Source organism: Pelodiscus sinensis, unplaced genomic scaffold, assembly GCF_049634645.1.
Source record: "Pelodiscus sinensis isolate JC-2024 unplaced genomic scaffold, ASM4963464v1 ctg85, whole genome shotgun sequence".
Classification (NCBI taxonomy): domain Eukaryota; kingdom Metazoa; phylum Chordata; order Testudines; family Trionychidae; genus Pelodiscus; species Pelodiscus sinensis.
The window spans coordinates 73330-90999 of record NW_027465930.1 but is presented as its reverse complement, the minus strand read 5'-3'; the positions used below and the strand labels follow the sequence as shown (position 1 = coordinate 90999).

General features: G+C 71.7%; 2 protein-coding genes across 4 annotated transcripts in view; one reads left to right on the top strand and one right to left on the bottom strand.

The window, feature by feature from the left end:
- BOP1 (BOP1 ribosomal biogenesis factor) overlaps positions 1–17670 on the top strand; it is a 56713-nt gene that overhangs the window by 33755 nt on the left and 5288 nt on the right. For all 3 annotated transcript variants that reach the window (XM_075916833.1, XM_075916834.1, XM_075916835.1), the window contains exons 4-11: positions 12483–12637; positions 12959–13076; positions 14186–14287; positions 15316–15528; positions 16197–16358; positions 16614–16694; positions 17243–17312; positions 17534–17666. In XM_075916833.1, the coding sequence (XP_075772948.1) occupies positions 12483–12637; positions 12959–13076; positions 14186–14287; positions 15316–15528; positions 16197–16358; positions 16614–16694; positions 17243–17312; positions 17534–17666 (1034 nt within the window). The remainder of the gene's footprint in view (positions 1–12482; positions 12638–12958; positions 13077–14185; positions 14288–15315; positions 15529–16196; positions 16359–16613; positions 16695–17242; positions 17313–17533; positions 17667–17670) is intronic.
- On the bottom strand, positions 712–7938 carry SCX (scleraxis bHLH transcription factor). The gene is made up of 2 exons (XM_075916838.1): positions 7286–7938; positions 712–1172 (listed from the first exon to the last, which is right to left on the bottom strand). Exons 1-2 carry the CDS (start codon positions 7808–7810, stop codon positions 1134–1136), a joined length of 564 nt encoding a protein of 187 aa, XP_075772953.1. The 5' UTR covers positions 7811–7938; the 3' UTR covers positions 712–1133.

Sequence of the window (17670 nt, the reverse complement as noted above, 5' to 3'; positions counted from 1 at the left end):
CCAGGTCGCTGACCCCTCAGCAGTGCGAGCGCGGGGTGGGACTGGCCGGGGAGAGGGGCTGCGCCAGCCCGTGAGAAACGGGGCCCCGGGGGCTGCTTGTCCCCCATCTCTCTGGCCCGTGCACGGAATGGGGTCTCGCAGCCCGGGCCAGAGTCTCGTTGGACGCCCCTTCTCCCCCTTGTACCCTGGCCAACTGCCCCCTGGCGAGCCCGGCTCCTGGCCACCTCCCCACCGCCGCCTGCTTGCCTGGCCTCCAGCGGCTCCCAGCAGAGGCTCCGTCCATGCCCGCCTGGAGCCTTTGCGGGTTGGCAGCGGGGGCTGCAGCGAGTGCCCCCGCCCGCAGCTCTGGGACACGGAGGCGCCGGGCAGAGCCCACCCTGGGCTCAGCAGGGATCCGCGCGCGTGAGCCTATGGAGGCAAGCGGAGCCCAGCCCAGCCCTGTGCCCTGCCGAGGCCCGTGTGTAATGTATTTCCCCAGGAAATGCTCAGCTGCAGCATCTGGTTTTCACTGAGTCCCCGCTCGGTCCCCTGGGTCTCCAGCTGCATTTAACGGTGCCATGTGGGGCCCTGGCAGCTTCCAGCCCTGTGCTCTGCCCACCGGCCCCTGTGCCAGTGCGCCGTGGCCGCTGGGGGCACACCGGGCAGGGGGCCTGGAGATGGCTCGTGTGGCCGGGCCGGGGCCAGGAAGGACGGGCTCTTGCACCTCGCGTCTCCGCCAGACTCTGTTTAATCACACGCATTGCTCCGGCTCTACACTCCCGTATCAATGACATGAAACACCAGCATGTATTGATCCAAGCCGCCCGGCGCGGGGCAGGGCAGAGGGCGGGGGCGCTGCTCAGCCCCGCCTGGCGAAGGCCATTGTCCTCTCTCCCTCCCCGGGGGCAGGCCTGTGTCTTTGCCCGTGCGTGGGGCAGGCGCTGCCTTTGCTCTCGCCGCCGTGCGTGGTCCTTGGAAGTCCTGCCGTGCGTGGCGCTCCCGTGGCCCTGTCTGCCTGGCCAGGAGGGGGGTGTCCGGCACTGGCACCCAGCTGTGCCGCTCTCCCTGGCAGCGGGGGGAGGCAGGAATGTCTGTGTCTGTCTGGTTGTGGCTTTTCCATCCCGCCGCCTCGGCCCTCCCGGGTCCGCACCCGTCTAGCTCCGGATCGCCGTCTTCCTGTCTCGGTCTTTGCTCTGCAAGGGGGGAGGCGACGTTAGACAAACACACCTGGTCGCGGAGCCCGGCCGGCCCCCCTCCAGCAGGCATCTGCGCCTCCTCCCCAGAGCAGCCGTGGGCCGGCCCACGTCGGAGTCCCTGCTTGCCAGGCTGGGCCGTGAGGCAGCTCCTGGCACTGGCCCGTGCGCCTGCTGTCTCCAGCAAGGCCTCCGACGGGCCAGCCCCCCCTTCCCCGCTTTCGCGTCTCTGCCCGCAAAGCCCAGAATGGCTGTGCAGCCTGGCGCGCGTCACAGCCCTGCCTGTGGGCACCCTGCCCCCCAGCCCGAGAGCCAGCCCCAGTGTGCGGCCCACAGAGCCCCTCTCCGGACCCTCCTGCCCTTCCCAGACCTGACGTCTGCTAGGGCCCGTGTCACCCCGCAGGGCCGGCCCACAGCTCTGGCCCTCGGCGTGTCACACGCGGCCACCCAACCTGCCCGGCCCAGCAAACAGCCGCGGGGCAGGCGGGTCCGGGGCCGGCGCGTGTTTGCAGGGAGCCGTGCCGGGCGGGGCGCCGGGGGCAGGGCTGCACGGTCCCTGCTTGCGGCCGGGCGAGCCGCTCCGCAGAGCCTGCCTGGCCACAGCCTGAGCAGCCTCTGTTCCCTCTCTTCCCTTGCTGCGGGTCCGGGGTCGGCGCGTGTTTGCAGGGGGCCGTGCCGGGCGGGGCGCCGGGGGCAGGGCTGCATGGTCCCTGCTTGCGGCCGGGCGAGCCGCTCCGCAGAGCCTGCCTGGCCACAGCCTGAGCAGCCTCTCTTCCCTCTCTTCCCTTGCTGCGGGGCGGGGGGAGGGGAGTTGGGCTCCAAAATGATCAAATTAAATTTCCCAGATGTTCAGGCCCCAGGAGTTCTGGTGCTGTCTGGAGAGGAAATGGGGATTCGGAAAATCCCGCCTCATATTTTTTCCCCTATCACCTTGCCTTTCCGCTGCCATTAAGTGCAGCCGGAACAGTAAATTACAGCCTGAGGAGCCGTCCCATCTCGCAGAGCCTGGGGGGAGAGGAGGAAAGAGTCTCCAGCTGCCGTGGCCCAGAAAGGGGCACCGGCTCTGCTCCAGGCACGGGGGCCTGGGCCGTGGCCTCGGGGCCTTCCTCTCCCGCCTGCGGAAGGCCCTGCAGTCCTCGGCAGCCTGGCCTGCGGGCCCTTGGCTCTGCTGCTCCTGCCACGCAGAGCCATGACAAGCCCAGCGCTGCCAGACCTCTCCAGGCGCCGCGGGCCAGCCGGCTGTTTGCCTTGTGCCCCGCACCCCGCGGGGGGTGGCCCCGGCTCTCCAGGCACCGCGGGCCAGCCGGCTGTTTGCCTTGCGCCCCGCACCCCGCGGGGGGTGGCCCCGGCTCTCCAGGCGCCGCGGGCCAGCCGGCTGTTTGCCTTGCGCCCCGCACCCCGCGGGGGGTGGCCCCGGCTCTCCAGGCGCCGCGGGCCAGCCGGCTGTTTGCCTTGTGCCCCGCACCCCCCGGGGGGTGGCCCCGGCTCTCCAGGCACCGCGGGCCTGCCGGCTGTTTGCCTTGCGCCCCGCACCCCCGGGGGGGTGGCCCCGGCTCTCCAGGCGCCGCGGGCCAGCCGGCTGTTTGCCTTGCGCCCCGCACCCCCGGGGGGGTGGCCCCGGCTCTCCAGGCGCCGCGGGCCAGCCGGCTGTTTGCCTTGCGCCCCGCACCCCCCCGGGGGTGGCCCCGGCTCTCCAGGCGCCGCAGGCCAGCCGGCTGTTTGCCTTGCGCCCCGAACCCCCCCGGGGGTGGCCCCAGCTCTCCAGGCGCCGCGGGCCAGCCGGCTGTTTGCCTTGCGCCCCGCACGCCCCGGGGGGTGGCCCCGGCTCTCCAGGCGCCGCGGGCCTGCCGGCTGTTTGCCTTGCGCCCCGAACCCCCCCGGGGGTGGCCCCAGCTCTCCAGGCGCCGCGGGCCAGCCGGCTGTTTGCCTTGCGCCCCGCACCCCCCGGGGGGTGGCCCCGGCTCTCCAGGCACCGCGGGCCTGCCGGCTGTTTGCCTTGCGCCCCGCACCCCCCGGGGGGTGGCCCCGGCTCTCCAGGCGCCGCGGGCCAGCCGGCTGTTTGCCTTGCGCCCCGCACCCCCCGGGGGGTGGCCCCGGCTCTCCAGGCGCCGCGGGCCTGCCGGCTGTTTGCCTTGTGCCCCGCACCCCCCGGGGGGTGGCCCCGGCTCTCCAGGCGCCGCGGGCCTGCCGGCTGTTTGCCTTGCGCCCCGCACCCCCCGGGGGGTGGCCCCGGCTCTCCAGGCGCTGCGGGCCAGCCGGCTGTTTGCCTTGCGCCCTGCACCCCCCGGGGGGTGGCCCCGGCTCTCCAGGCGCCGCGGGCCAGCCGGCTGTTTGCCTTGCGCCCCGCACCCCCCGGGGGGTGGCCCCGGCTCTCCAGGCGCCGCGGGCCTGCCGGCTGTTTGCCTTGTGCCCCGCACCCCCCGGGGGGTGGCCCCGGCTCTCCAGGCGCCGCGGGCCAGCTGGTGGCTGGCAGGTGCCAGGGCCTGGCCTGTGCTGCACTGCCTGGCAGGCAGCGTCTGCCCGGGGACCAGCGCTGGCTTAGCAGTGCCTGGGGTCTCCTCTCATGCCCTGTCCCCGGCAGCAAAGGCGAGAGAGAATGGGCTCGATCCGCTTCTCAGCACTGCGCCCGGGACTTCCCCGAGCCCTCCCCAAACCCGCGCCAAGAGGAGGGCAGGGCAGGGCGAGCTGCCCCAGCTGGCGGCTCTGGGGCACTGCCCAGTGATTTGCAGGGGAGTGGGGCATTGCCAAGGGGCTGGCAGGCTCCCTGGGCCCAGCACAGGGCACGGGTTCAAGGGTGGCTCCAGGCAGGAGGGGCCGCCGTGTCCGGGTCTCCGGGCCGCAGCACCAGCAGGGAGGCGGACGCCGAGTGACATCTGTTCCGGGCACCCCAGGGTTGGGTGGCCGTGGCCTGGGCTGGTTTCTCCGGGGGCGGGGCCCACCCCAGGGTGGCTGTGTGGCATAGAAGAGCCCTGCTCCCCCTCCCTGGGCGCAGGGAGAGCTGCTCCTGGCTCCTGTGAGCTCGCCAGGGTGCTGGGGAGCGGTGGCTTGTCAAGCGCCCGCTGGCCGGGCTCTGCTCCTGGCTCCGGCGCTGCGGGTCTGTGTGCAGGCCCTGCCCCTCCCCTCTGCAGAGCGGGCGCTCGGCTCCCCTGTCAGAGCCAGCCTGGTGCCGGCCTGCCCGCTCGTGCCCGGGGGCAGGCAGGGCTGGGGTCGGAGGGCGGGCGCGGGGACTGCGCTGCAGGGTCGCTCCCTGCCCCGAGGCTCCAGGTGGCTGTGCTGCCGGGTTCAGGGGCCGGGATCTCTCGAGCACCTGCCGGGGGGGCCTGTCTTCCAGCTGGGGCCTCCCCAGCTCTGACTCCCCCTGAAATGGGAGAGCAGCTGGGTTTGCAGGTCACCTCCCGCTCCCAGCCTTCCCTGCTGCTCAGGCGCCTTCAGAGGCTGCTCAGGTCCCAGGCTGCTCCCGGGAGTGACGCCTGGTGCGCCCAGAGATCGGGCCTAGGTGAGCCAGTCGGCCACGCCGCTGGGCCCGGGGGACAGTCACTGTCTCAGCTGGGTGAGGACGCGCCAGCCGGCTCTGCTCCCGCCTGCCCCGACTCTGCGGGACTGCGGTCAGCCGGGGCAGGCGTCGGGGCAGGCGGCTGGCTCCGTCGCGGTGCGGCCTGGGGCCTGTCCTGGCGCCGTGGTTCCCTGCGGCCGGGCGTGTTTCAAAAGCGGCCTGCGAGGCGAGGCAGCCGGCAGCCGAGGCGCGGGGGTGGGGCCGTGACTCGTTTTAACGGAGGGTCTTCACGGCGGTGGCGGCTCCCGCCCTGCAAGTCACCAGGCGTGACCCCGTGGCCTCCATGACGAGGACAGGGTGGCTTGTGCCAGGCGCCCGCCCCGGCGTGTTCCCGGCCGTGCGGCCCCTCCAGCGGGGTGAGTGATCCTGCCTCTGCACTCGCCTCCCCTGGCCCAGCCGAGCCTGCTGGCTTCCTGCGGCCCCAGGCCTCCCTCCTGTGTCTCGGCAGCACCGGGCGGGTAGCGGCACCTGCGTGCACGGGCAGGTGGGTGATTCCTCGCTGGGCTGGACACCGCCAGCGGCACGTCCGGGTCGCTGGGCTCGGCCTGCCCCGGCCTGACCCCTAGCAGCAGTGCGCGTGCCGGGCAGGGCCGCAAGGGGCTGTTTTCTCCAGCACGGGGCACAGCCAAGCCAGGTCCCGGCCGCTGTGTCTGCAGCTGAGACCTTCAGACTCGTTCCCTCACTGTGCCCAGAGCCGAGGCGAGGGCAGCGGGTTAGCCAGCCTGCTGCGTGGCCCGTGGCAAACACGGCAAGGCCATTCCCCGGGAGAGCCAGGCCAGTGGTCACAGCTCAGAGCCGCTCTGGCCAGCCCAAGGTCAGAGCAGGCTGCTGGGCCAGGTGAGCACCACTACGGAGTGGGGCTTGGGGGGGAGGCTGGCACTGCGAGAAGCCAGGCGGATGGCAGCAGGGCTGGCAATAGGACGGTGGGTCTGTCACGGCTCGGCTGTGAAATGGGGCCCCACTGCCCCGCCGCGGGGGCTGGCTCAGCAGCCGAAGGGCTCTGAGATCTGCGGGTGCAGGGGCCAGTCCGTAGCTCACCAGGCTGCCGCGAGTCCCGCACCGGGGCCCTGAGCCACTGCGGCTGGGCGGAGGGCTGAATGGCAGTGCCCTGGGGCGGGGGGTTTGTGGGCTCTCTCCAGGGCCCCCAAGTTGCTCATGAATCTTCCTTCCCTCCTGCCACCGCTTTGCCGGCCCTGAGCCTGCGTTGGGCTCCTGCCCTGGCCACGCTGTTCCGGTGAGAGGCGCAAAGCCCCTCTGGCGAGTCTGCCGCGGAGGGGGCCTGCGAGGGGCTAGGATCTGCCTGGCCCTCGGCCATGCCGGGCCATCCACTGCCCCCCTCGGCACTCACTGAGCTGCTGGCTCCAACCACGTCCCTGGGGTGGCACGGGCCAGAGGAGCCCCAGGGGCTGGACCTGCCGCACTCCAGGCTGCCCCTCGGCCCTCACTCGCTCCTGGCAGACAAGCCCTGAACGCACCGTGCTAAAGACGAGGGGTGAGAACTTTTCCCCCGCCAAACAGGCTGAGACCCCCTCCCTGCCCAGCCTGCCTGGTAGCCATAGACGGACCTGTCCTCCATGAATCTATTGAGCTCTTTTCTGAAGCCTGTTAGTCTTGGACTTCACCACGTCCTCTGGCGAGGAGTTCCACAGGTTGACTGTGTGCTGGGTGAAGAAAACCGGCCTTGGGTTTGTTTGAAACCTGCTGCCTATTGATTTCTTTGGTGATCCCTCGTTCTTGTGTTGTGGGAACGAGTCAGTAACGTTTCTTTGTCCGTGCATGTCAGATTGTCTAGCTCTCTATTGCAGCCCCCTTAGTCTCCTCTTCTCGGAGCTGAGAAGCCCCCGTTCTATTAATCTCTCTGCAGATGGGACCCGTTCCAAACCCCTCAGCGTTTGTTGCCCTTTCCCAATGCCCAGAGATCTCCTGGGGGGAGGCGCCCACGTCTGCAGGCAGGGTGCGGGCGCACCGTGGATTTATACAGCGGCAGAGAGAGGTTCCCTGCCTTCCTCTCGGTCCCGCTGCTAACGGTTCCCACAGTCTGAGGCGCTGTGTCCCGAGAGCTCTCCCCACGGACCCGGAGATCTCTCTTGCGTGGCCGTGGGGGCCTGGGCAGCTGTCAGGCATGTGCAGGGCTGTTAGCCTGGGCCGAGCTGCTGTCCCCTCCCCGTCTGTCCAGCGCCTCTGCGGCTCGCGCTGAGCTCTGCAGGGGCTGAGGTGCCGAGAGCCAGCGGTGGGTCGACCCCCCCGGATCTCAGCCCTCCCAGTACGTGAGCTCTAGCCCAGAGCAGGTGGGGGCTGGATTCGGAAGCAGCCAGCGGGGCGGGGGGCAGAGCACGCAGGTGTGCGGGGGAGGCTGCGGCTGCCTTCTGTCTGCCCAAGGGGCTGGCTGGCACCAGATCCCCCCAGCTCGAGTCAGCGTGGTGCCCTGCCTGGCAGGGATTTCCCCTGGGCCCCACCTGGGCCCAGGCCACTCGCTTCCTCCCAGAGCTCGTCCTGGCACAGGGGCAGGGGCTGCCTGTTACCCCTCCGCCCCGTGCAGAGGGGCCGAGCCGCCACTTACCAGCTTCCTCTGGTTGCTGAGGCAGAAAGTGCAGATCTGCTTGGGCTGGGAGTTCTCGCTCTCGCGCCGCGGGGGGCTGCCGCCGCCGTGGCGGTAGAAGGCCGGGCCGGTGTGGCAGGGCTGCCCGTCCCCGCAGGCCTCCCCGACCAGCAGCACGTTGCCCAGGTGGGAGATGTAGCTGGAGGCCAGGCGCAGCGTCTCGATCTTGGAGAGCTTGCGGTCGGCCGGCTCGGTGGGGATGAGCGTCCGCAGGGCGGTGAAGGCGGTGTTGACGCTGTTGGTGCGGTCGCGCTCCCGTGCGTTGGCCGTGTGGCGCTGCCGCGGCTCCCGGTGCAGCCGGCTGGCCTTCTTGCCGCTGCGGCGTTTGCCGCCCCGCAGGCCGTAGCCGCCGGCGTCCAGGTGGTAGGGCTTCTCCTCGGAGCCGGAGCCGGAGCTCTCGCTGCCGTTCTCCTCGTCCTCGGACAGCATGCTGATCTCGGGGTAGAGGTAGCGGCCGGGGGCCGAGCGCAGCATGGCGAAGGACATCGCGGCGCCGGGGCGGCTCAGCTGCACGCGCTCATGCTGCCCCCCGGGGGGAACGCGCCGGAGCCAGCCCCGGTGGCGCAGAAGGGGTTAAGTCCCCTCCCGGAACAGCTGCTGTTTCCTTTCGGCACATGTGCTGCTGAAGGCGCGAGTGGGGCAGGCGCTGGGAGTTTTATAGCACCGGGCTGTGCTCAGCCAGGCCCCGCCTCCTGCTCCGCCGCAGACTCAGCCGGCCCGCGCGCAGGCTGGGGGGAGAGCCCCGGGGTGCAGCCTGGAGCCCTGTGCTGTGTCCCCGGGCCGGCTGCCTGAGCACGGCCTCCCCGCTGCTGGGGACAGCCCCCTCCCCCGTGTGGAGGGGCCATGGGCCGGGGAAGGGAGCCCCGCCGAGCGCTCGCCTGCCCTTCGCCCTGCGCTGGCCGCTCACGGGGCAGAGACGGAGCATCGCCCCTGGGGGAGCCAGCCGCTCGCAAGGGCTACGGCTCCTGCCCGGTGCGCACCACCCCTGCGCTCCTCCCTGGCGCCGCCCGCCGGCCTGTGTCTCGGTCTGCCCCCCGCAGGGCCCCTGGCGCCCCCCTGTCACCGGGCCCCTGTTGCCCCCCTGGCGCCGCCCCCCGCCGGGCCCCTGTTGCCGCCCCCCGCCGGGCCCTGTCGGCCCAGGAAAGCAGGCCGGGAGCAGCCTTGCAGTGCAGTGGGCAGGCCGACGTGTGCCAGGGCCTGGGGTCCCCGGCAGCACCCAGTGGCTGGAGCAGGCCCAGGGATTGTGGGACCCTGCCCGGGGCTGGCCGCCGGCAGACATCGCCCCCTGCTGGGATGGACGCAGTGTGACCTGCCTTTGCGGCCCATGCACTGCTGCCCCTTGCTGAGCGTATCGGCCCCACGGCATGCGGGGACCTGCCCCTTCGTACCCCGGGCGCCTGGCTCCGTGGGGCTGCGGGTGCGAGGGGCCGGCTGCCGTGAGCGGAGCCCCGGGCCCCTCCTGCCGGGGGAGCAGCGGTGTCTCCGTTGCAGGCAGCTAGAGCCGGCTCCGGGGCCGGGGCGCCCCCCCAGTGCTGCAGCAGCACGCCTCACGTGGTCCGGGAACCCAGCCCTGGCCTGGCTCCACCCCCTCCTCTTCCCCACAGGGAACCCCGCGCCTGCCCTGAGGGGACAGCCCCCTCCCCGTCCTGGGGCCCTTGCGGGTGCTGCCCTGGGTCCTGGAGGCCGAGCAGCTGTGACTGGGGAGCCCCCTGGGCATGTTCGAGCCTCCAGCCTGTGTCTGCTGAAGGCCAGGTCGGCCCCACTCTCCTGGGTAGAGGAGAGCCAAGAACGCGCCAGCGCGGCCTCCCCCCGGGCAGCGCGAGCCCTTCCCTTCCCTGCGCCTCCCGGCGGGAGCAGTTCTCACCTGCCGTGCCGCCTGCCCCTCGCCCACATCGCGCCAGCGCCCCCCGGGAGCCGCCAGGGCCCGTCCTCAGCTCGGAGAGCTCGTTCCCGCGCGGATGGCGGAGCTTGGCGCACTCGGGGGACTCGTGGGCGCAGCCTGGGGCAGGCGGGCGTGACGAGGCTGGGTCTGCTGGCCAGCGCTGAGGCCGGGACGCCGGAGAAAGCCTCCCGTCTCCAGGAACCGCGTCTCTCATGAGTGCAGATGCCAGGCCTGCCTTCCCAGCGCCCCGCAGCTGGCTGCCTTCCCATCCCCTCCAGGGCTTTTCCACGCTGCTCGGAGCCCGGCCCAGCCGGGGTAACAGAGCACGGGCGGCGCTGGGGTTCCCTGGGGCTTAGTGGCTGGTCCCCCCGGCCCGGGGCTAGTCCCTTTGCCACTCCACACCACGTGGAGCCTGGGGCAGCGGCCGGGCTGCGCTGGCTGCTGGAGGCTGAAACCCCCCCGCTGGGCGCTCTCTCCGGCCCCAAGGCTTGTCTGCCGGCCAGCCCAGCCCTGCTGTGTGCGAGGCAGGGCCTTTCGGGACCCCCACGGCCCCAGCAGCCGGCCAGGGAGGAGTCCCGGCCCAGGCCAGGGCCAGCTCGCCCTGCCGAGAGCCTTCCCACGCCAGGCAGGCTGAGGGGCTGCAGCAGGGGCCTGAGGGATGGGATTGGCCTGGCCAGCGCCCCCTCCTGGGGACAGCTGCCAGTCCCACCCGCCCCTCTTCTTCAGGGGCTCGCTCAGCCCCCTGCCTGCCCCGACCCCGTGTGCCGGCTGGCACGGCCCCGCGCGCTTGCCCCGGCCCCACTGCTCCACGTGGACCGGATATTTTCAAGAAAACGCTGGGGAAAGAATCTTTCCTACGCGCCTTCCCAGCTGCCAGGAATGTCCGTCTAGGAATGCCGGGGCCCGTCCAAGAACAACTTCCAGACGCGAGGCTGAGTGACGGCAGCCGCGCTCCGGGAGCCGCGCTCGCTGGAGGGGATGTGTTAACTACCCCGGAGGTGGCCGGGGCCTCGGCGCGAGCGCGGCTACTGCAGGGCTGCCCAGCGGCGAGGAGGGAGGAGCCCCGGCCCAGCCGCTCTGCGCCTGCGAAGGGGGCTCCGGAAGGCGAGCGGCACGCCAGGGCGGCTCCAGGGCTGTCAGTGCAGAACCGGGGCCCTTCGGGTCTCGCACCCACCTCCACTTGCAGCCCTCCGGGGCCCTGAGCCCGGCCTCCTCGCGCTTTGGGCTGTGAGCTAGGACAGGCTGGGGCCGCGAGGGGGCCTTCGGAGCTGGAGGGGACCCTTCCAACTGCCTCCTGCCTCCCTCCAGCGCTCCCGGCTGGGGTCTCAGGGTACGGGGAGCCTGCTACGCCCTGGGCCAGGCCAGGTCAGAACTCGCTTCTCCCAGTGGGGGTGTGAGCAGGATCTCGTCCCCTCAGCGGGCAGCTCCGAGTCTCCCTGCCTGCTCCTGGCTCTCCGCTGCACCGCTCCCCGGGGTCGTCAGTGCAACGCTGCTGCCGCCACCTCTTGGTCCTCCTGCCTGCTCTGCGGCAGCCCCGCGGGCCGGCCCGGCGAGCTCTCTGCCTCGGTCTCGCCCTGACTTCAGCGCTCCCACCCCCCCGGGATCGCGGCCCCTCGAGGGGGCTACGGGCCAGGCCTGCGCAGCTAGCTGCCTGGGAGCGCTGCACGGCTGCGGCGGGGCTGCGGCCGGGGGAGCGAAAGGACCGTGCTGCCCGGCCCTGTCTCAGGCACAGGCGTGCGACCCGCCGGCCTGCCAGAGCCAGCAGCCCCTGGCTCCCAGCCTGGCGGCAGGTGCCGTTTCCTGCTTCGGGCGGCGGAGTCGGGGTGCCAGGGGCTGCTGGCGGTGGGTCCAGGGCCTTCGCTCTAGGGAGCCAGGGTGGGCACAAAGGCCACGGGTCTGCCAGCAGCCTGGCCTGCCCACGGAAGGGGCAGGGCCGGCTGGGAGACGGGGAGCCCGCTGCGGGGGGGGCCCAGGCGGCCGGCGAGGTGGCCGGAGAGCTGGGGGGGTTCCCCTCCCGGCGCCGTGCCGTTCTCCCATGCAGCGGCGGCTCCCGCGTCCGGCCGGAGTGGGAAATTCCCGTCCGGGCCCCTGGGAGCGGAGCGCGTCCGGCGCCGACGTGTGCGCACCGCCTGATGGATGTGTCCCCGGGGCGGCCGCTCCGCCTCTTTCCTGGGGCGGCCGTCTGCGGCAGGTGTTTATGGGGACCAGATGGCGCAGCAGGCGAGCGCGACCCCCGGCCGCAGTGTGCGGGGCGCAGGTCACGTTCTCTCCGTCTCCCGGGGGCTCTGCACTTGTGCCGGGTCTGCTCCTTGGCCCCACAGGGCCCAGCCCACGGGCCCGGCTCTGGGCAGGGGGGGCGCTGAGTCTGGCCTATGGGATACGGGGGGGGCTCCCCACACTCCCCAGGCACTGCCCCCAGCAGGGCTCCTGCTGCCCCTCCGGGCCTGGTTGGCTGCTCAGGGCACGGGCCAGCGCGGGCAGGGGGGCAGGAGGCGGCGGAGCGAGGGGGGTCAGGACTCCAGGAACTGACCCCAGCGGCTGGCATGCTTGGGGGGCAGCAAAGGCAGCCCCTGCGCCCGTCTCTGGGGCGGGCCCGCGCCACGACCTCCCGTGAGCGGCATCGGCGCTGCCTTGCTCCGGGCTGGGGAGGGCAGGTGCCTCCTCCTGGCTCTGGCCATGGGGTCCAGCTGGCCGGAAATGCCAGCAGCTGGCCCAGGTTGGGGCGTGGGGGGGCTGAGCTGGGGAGCAGCTGCACCGCAGCCGTGTGTGCACATAACCCATTGGCACTGGGCTGGCTCTGGGGCTGGCGGCTGCAGGAACATGCATGGCTGCCCAGTGAGCTCCCTGAGCCCCCGCAGCCCGGCCGTGCATCCAGTCCCAGCGCTGTTAGTCAGCGATGCGCCGGGTGCGGCCGATTCCCCGGCAGGCAGCCGATCGCTCCGCTGTCCGGGGGGGCAGCCCGACGCCCCGGCCCAGCATCTGCAAGCGGCCTTGGGGTGTCGGTTCCCTCCCAGTATCTCGGGGCTCCGTGTGTGCGGCCTTGGGGGCGGGCTGCAGTGCCCCACACTTGGCGTTGGGTGTCAGCGGGAGGTTCGCTGCAGGGGAGGCTGGTGTGATCATGGGAAATCCAGCTCCTGTTTGCTCACAGCCTTAGTGACAGTGTCCCCAGCCCTTGGGACACCGGGGAGTGGCCGGGGGCAGAGCTCGGCTCAGGCGGGCCCTGGGGCGATGTGGGGCGGGCTGGGGGCGCCCCTGCTCACCTCCCTCCCCCGGCAGGACGTGCGGAACACGGTGGGCAACATCCCCATGGAGTGGTACCAGGACTACCCGCACGCCGGCTACGACCTGGACGGCAGGAGGATCTACAAGCCCATCCGCACCAAGGACGAGCTGGACAAGTTCCTGGAGCAGATGGAGAACCCCGATTACTGGTGAGGGGCTGGGGCGCCAGGCCGGACGGGGGGTCCCTGCGTGCGCGGGCTCCGCCCCAGGGACGCTCAGCGCACGGCTCCGTTCCAGCCCAGCTCCCCCCTGGTTCTGCGTGCGAGTCGGCCCGGAGCACGGCCTCCAGTGGCCCCGCCCCGCGCCGCCGGGAGCCCCGAGCGTACGCTCTCCTGCCAGTGCTGGGGACGGCGCGCCCGGCCGTGGCTCTGCCCCACAGGCAGCCCGTCCCTCGGCAGACCGGCTAGGGCCGGGGCTTCGGTCTCTCCATGGGGCTGGCGGCGAGGGGGCCTGACGGGTCTCGCCCGCAGGCGGACGGTGCAGGACAAGCTGACCGGAGCGGACGTGAGGCTCACAGACGAGCAGGTGGAGCTGGTGCATCGGCTGCAGAAAGGGCAGTTCGGGGACGTGAACCTCAACCCCTATCAGGTAGGGGACACACACCTCCACGCGGTACACACGGCTCCACACGGTACACACGCAGTACACATGGCTCCACACGGTACACACGCAGTACACACAGCTCCACACGGTACACGCACGGCTCCACACGGTACACACACGCCTCCACACGGTACACACGCAGTACACACGCCTCCACACGGTACACGCACACCTCCACACGCAGTACACACACCTCCACACAGTGCACGTACACCTCTACATGGTACACACGCAGTACACACAGCTCCACACGGTACACGCACACCTCCACACGGCTCCACACGGTACACGCACACCTCCACACGGTACACACGCAGTACACACGCCTCCACACAGCTCCACACGGTACACGCACACCTCCACACGCAGTACACAAACCTCCACACAGTGCACGTACACCTCCACATGGTACACACGCAGTACACACAGCTCCACACGGCACACACCTCCACACGGTACACACCTCTACACAGCTCCACATGGTACACGCACAATACGCACACCTCCACATGGTACACGCACAGTACGCACACCTCCACACGGTACACACACACCTCCACACGGTACACACGCCTCCTCACGCACCTCCACACGGTACATGCACCTCCACATGGTACACACACAGTACATACACCTCCACTCACCTTCACATGGTACACTCACACCTCCACACGGTACACACACGGTACACGCACACTTCCACGCGGTACACACACAGTACGCACACCTCCACGCAGTACACACACAGTACACACACCTTCACACGGTACACACACCTCCACACAGTACATGTACACCTCCACACGTTACACACACAGTACACACACCCCCTCACACACCTCCACACGGTATATGCAACTCCGCACGGTGTACACACAGTACACACACCTCCACACGGGGTACACACCTCCACATGCACTTCCACACAGTACATACACACAGTACATGCACCTCCACACGGTACACACATTTCTGCGCACGCACATGGTTCACATACCTCCACACACAACTCCACATGGTGTACACACTTGCACACGGTACACACCGATCCCGGCTTTGAGCCAAGGCAGCCAGTGACCCCTCTCTCCCCCCAGCCCGCTGTGGATTTCTTCAGCAGCCAGGTGATGGTCCATCCGGTGACGAACCGCCCGGCCGACAAGCGCAGCTTCATCCCCTCGCTGGTGGAGAAGGAGAAGGTGAGAACCGGGCAGTGTCTGCCCCCCCCCCGCCAGGCCCCTCCGCCCCGGCCTGCCCTTCCCCCTCCCCCCGCCAGGCCCCTCCGCCCCGGCCTGCCCCTCCCCCTTCCCCCGCCAGGCCCCTCCGCCCCAGTCTGCCCTCCCCCCAGACCCCTCTGCCCCGGCCTGCCCCTCCCCCTTCCCCCGCCAGGCCCCTCCGCCCCAGTCTGCCCTCCCCCCAGACCCCTCTGCCCCGGCCTGCCCCTCCCCCTTCCCCCGCCAGGCCCCTCCGCCCCGGCCTGCCCTTCCCCCTCCCCCCGCCAGGCCCCTCCGCCCCGGCCTGCCCTTCCCCCTCCCCCCGCCAGGACCCTCCGCCCCGGCCTGCCCTTCCCCCTCCCCCCGCCAGGCCCCTCCGCCCCGGCCTGCCCCTCCCCCTTCCCCCGCCAGGCCCCTCCACCCCGGCCTGCCCCTCCCCCTTCCCCCGCCAGGCCCCTCCGCCCCGGCCTGCCCTTCCCCCTTCCCCCGCCAGGCCCCTCCGCCCCGGCCTGCCCCTCCCCCTTCCCCCGCCAGGCCCCTCCGCCCCAGTCTGCCCTCCCCCCAGACCCCTCCGCCCCGGCCTGCCCCTCCCCCTTCCCCCGCCAGGCCCCTCCGCCCCAGTCTCCCCTCCCCCCAGACCCCTCCGCCCCGGCCTGCCCCCCCCCCGCCCTGCCCTTCCCCCCCCCGCCAGGCCCCTCTGCCCCGGCCTGCCCCAGTCTGCCCTCCCCCCAGACCCCTCCGCCCCGGCCTGCCCCCCCCCCCGCCCTGCCCTTCCCCCCCCCCGCCAGGCCCCTCCGCCCCGGCCTGCCCCTCCCCCTTCCCCCGCCAGGCCCCTCCGCCCCAGTCTGCCCTCCCCCCAGACCCCTCCGCCCCGGCCTGCCCTTCCCCCTCCCCCCGCCAGGCCCCTCCGCCCCGGCCTGCCCCTCCCCCTTCCCCCGCCAGGCCCCTCCGCCCCAGTCTGCCCTCCCCCCAGACCCCTCCGCCCTGGCACTGACCCATCTGTGCTGCTGCAGGTCTCCAAGCTGGTCCATGCCATCAAGATGGGCTGGATCAAACCTCGCAAGCCCAGGGAGGCCTCACCCGCCTACTACGACCTCTGGGCCCAGGAGGACCCCAACTCCATCCTCGGGCGCCACAAGATGCACGTGCCGGCCCCCAAGCTGCGGCTGCCGGGCCACGAGGAGTCCTACAACCCCCCGCCCGAGTACCTGCCCAGCGAGGAGGAGGTGAGGGCGAGGGGGCCGGCGGGCTGGGGTGCTGCGGGCAGAAGTTCAGCACCGATCCGGGCCAGGTGTCCCCGTTAGGAGCGGCGCTGGGGCAGCTGTGAACAGGACTAGTGCCCACCTGGAGACCGGGCGCCGGGCTGGGGAGAGGCCAGAGCACGGGGGCCCGACCTGTGAGGAGAGGCCAGGCCCCGGGCACGTGTAGCTGGGGGTTTGGAGAGCCCCCCCCCCCCCCCCCCGTGGCCGCGCCACACAGGGCAGAGCTGCAGCAAGGGGGGTCGGCGAGGGTCCCCGTTACGGCTGCTCTGGGGTTACTGATCCCTGCTCGGCGTGGGTCTGGGCCATCCCGTGCCCCCAAGCCAGGGCCTGGGGCGGGCAGGGTGCGCACTGTAAGCTCAGCCGCCCGTCCTGGCATGGGGCGATGCCCCCGCCCTGCTGCAGCTCCCGGCTTGGCTGGGCAGGGCCCGGGGCCCCTGGCACGAGGGCAGCGCCCAGCAGGGTCGTGCTGGGCCCTGAGAGCCCAGCCCTGGACTAGCTGCCTTGGTCCCACCCTAGGGCCCCACGTGGAGCTGGGGGGGAGCCTGCAGGGCAACGGGGGCGCAGGTCCCCGGAGAGCCAGCGGGGAGTCCTGGGCAGCTGCTGCCCTTCGCCCTTTGCCCTTTGCCCTGCAGAAGCTGGCCTGGGAGCAGCAGGAGGCGGCTGAGCGGAAGCTGAACTTCCTGCCCCAGCAGTACCGGTGCCTGCGGGCGGTGCCAGCCTACGCCCGCTTCATCCACGAGCGCTTCGAGCGCTGCCTCGACCTCTACCTGTGCCCGCGCCAGAGGAAGATGAGGGTGAGCCACCATGGGGCAGGGACGGGGGCAGCGCCTCCGGGGGGGCTGGCTTGGAGCAGAGGGGCCGGCTGAAGCTCACAGCCACCGAGCTGTGCAGCCCGGGTCCTGCACGGTGCCCCTTTCCGGAGAGCCGTCGTCAGGCCGTGGGGGGGGCCGCGCTGATACGGGAGAAGCCCAGCTGGCAACCCGCTGCCCTACACCCCACCTGGGGCAGCCCGAGCCCTCCGGTGCCCCACCGGCTTGGTTCTTTTGCAGGTGAACGTGGACCCGGAAGACCTGATCCCCAAGCTGCCGAGGCCGCGGGACCTGCAGCCGTTCCCCACCACACAGGCCCTGGTAGGGAGGCGCCCGGAGGCCGGGGCGGGGCAGGAAAGCTCAGGAGGGCACGGCGAGTTGTTTACCCCACCTCGTAGCACGGGAGCCTGGGTAACGCAGGGAAACATTGGCAGCATAACCTGTGGAACTCCCTGCTGGAAGGTGTGGTGAAGGCCAAACGTATAAGCGGGTCTCCAGACGTACGGTGCCCGGAGGCAGGTCTCGTGGCTCTTAGCCGGGAAGGTCGGGACACGGCCCCGGGCTGCTGCCAGTCATGATAATCGCCCGTTCCGTTCTTTCCCTGCGGGTCAGTGGGGCCTGGGGCAGACGACAGGCCACGCCGGGCCGGGCCCCAGACGCCGTCGGAGCAGGCAGCTCGGGCGGGGGGGTGGCTGCATGGAGCTACTGGGCCTGAGCGCCCTGGTGCCTCCGTGGCTGCCTGAGCCTGTCAGCCGGGCAGGGGGCACCTGGCGTGGCCTGAGGAGCCCACCATGCCATTGCAGGGCTGGTTGCCCCAGGGGGAATGGCCCCTCGGCGCGCTGCTCCTCACCCAGCACCTGTCTCCCCAGGTCTACCGCGGGCACAGCGGCCTGGTGCGCTGCCTCAGCGTCTCCCCCAGCGGGCAGTGGCTGGTGTCAGGTAAGCGCCCGCGCTGGTGGGGCTGAGGAGAGGGGAGCTCCCCAGAGCCGCTCCCCAGGGTCCCGCTGTGCCCGGGGCCAGCGACAAGCCTGGCACTGGGGCTAGCAGCTCCCCGGGCCGGCCCGCCTGGCTGAGCTCAGGCCTTACCGATCACCCGCGAGCCAGGGCGGGGCCTGTGTGCGTGGGCCAGAGACCCACCCGCCGGCTGTCCCGCCCCGCAGGCTCTGACGACGGCACGGTGCGCTTCTGGGAGGTGATCAGCGCCCGCTGCATGAAAACCCTCCCGGCGCAGGGCGTGGTGCGGAGCGTCGCCTGGAACCCCAACCCCGCTGTCTGCCTCGTGGCCGTGGCCGTGTGA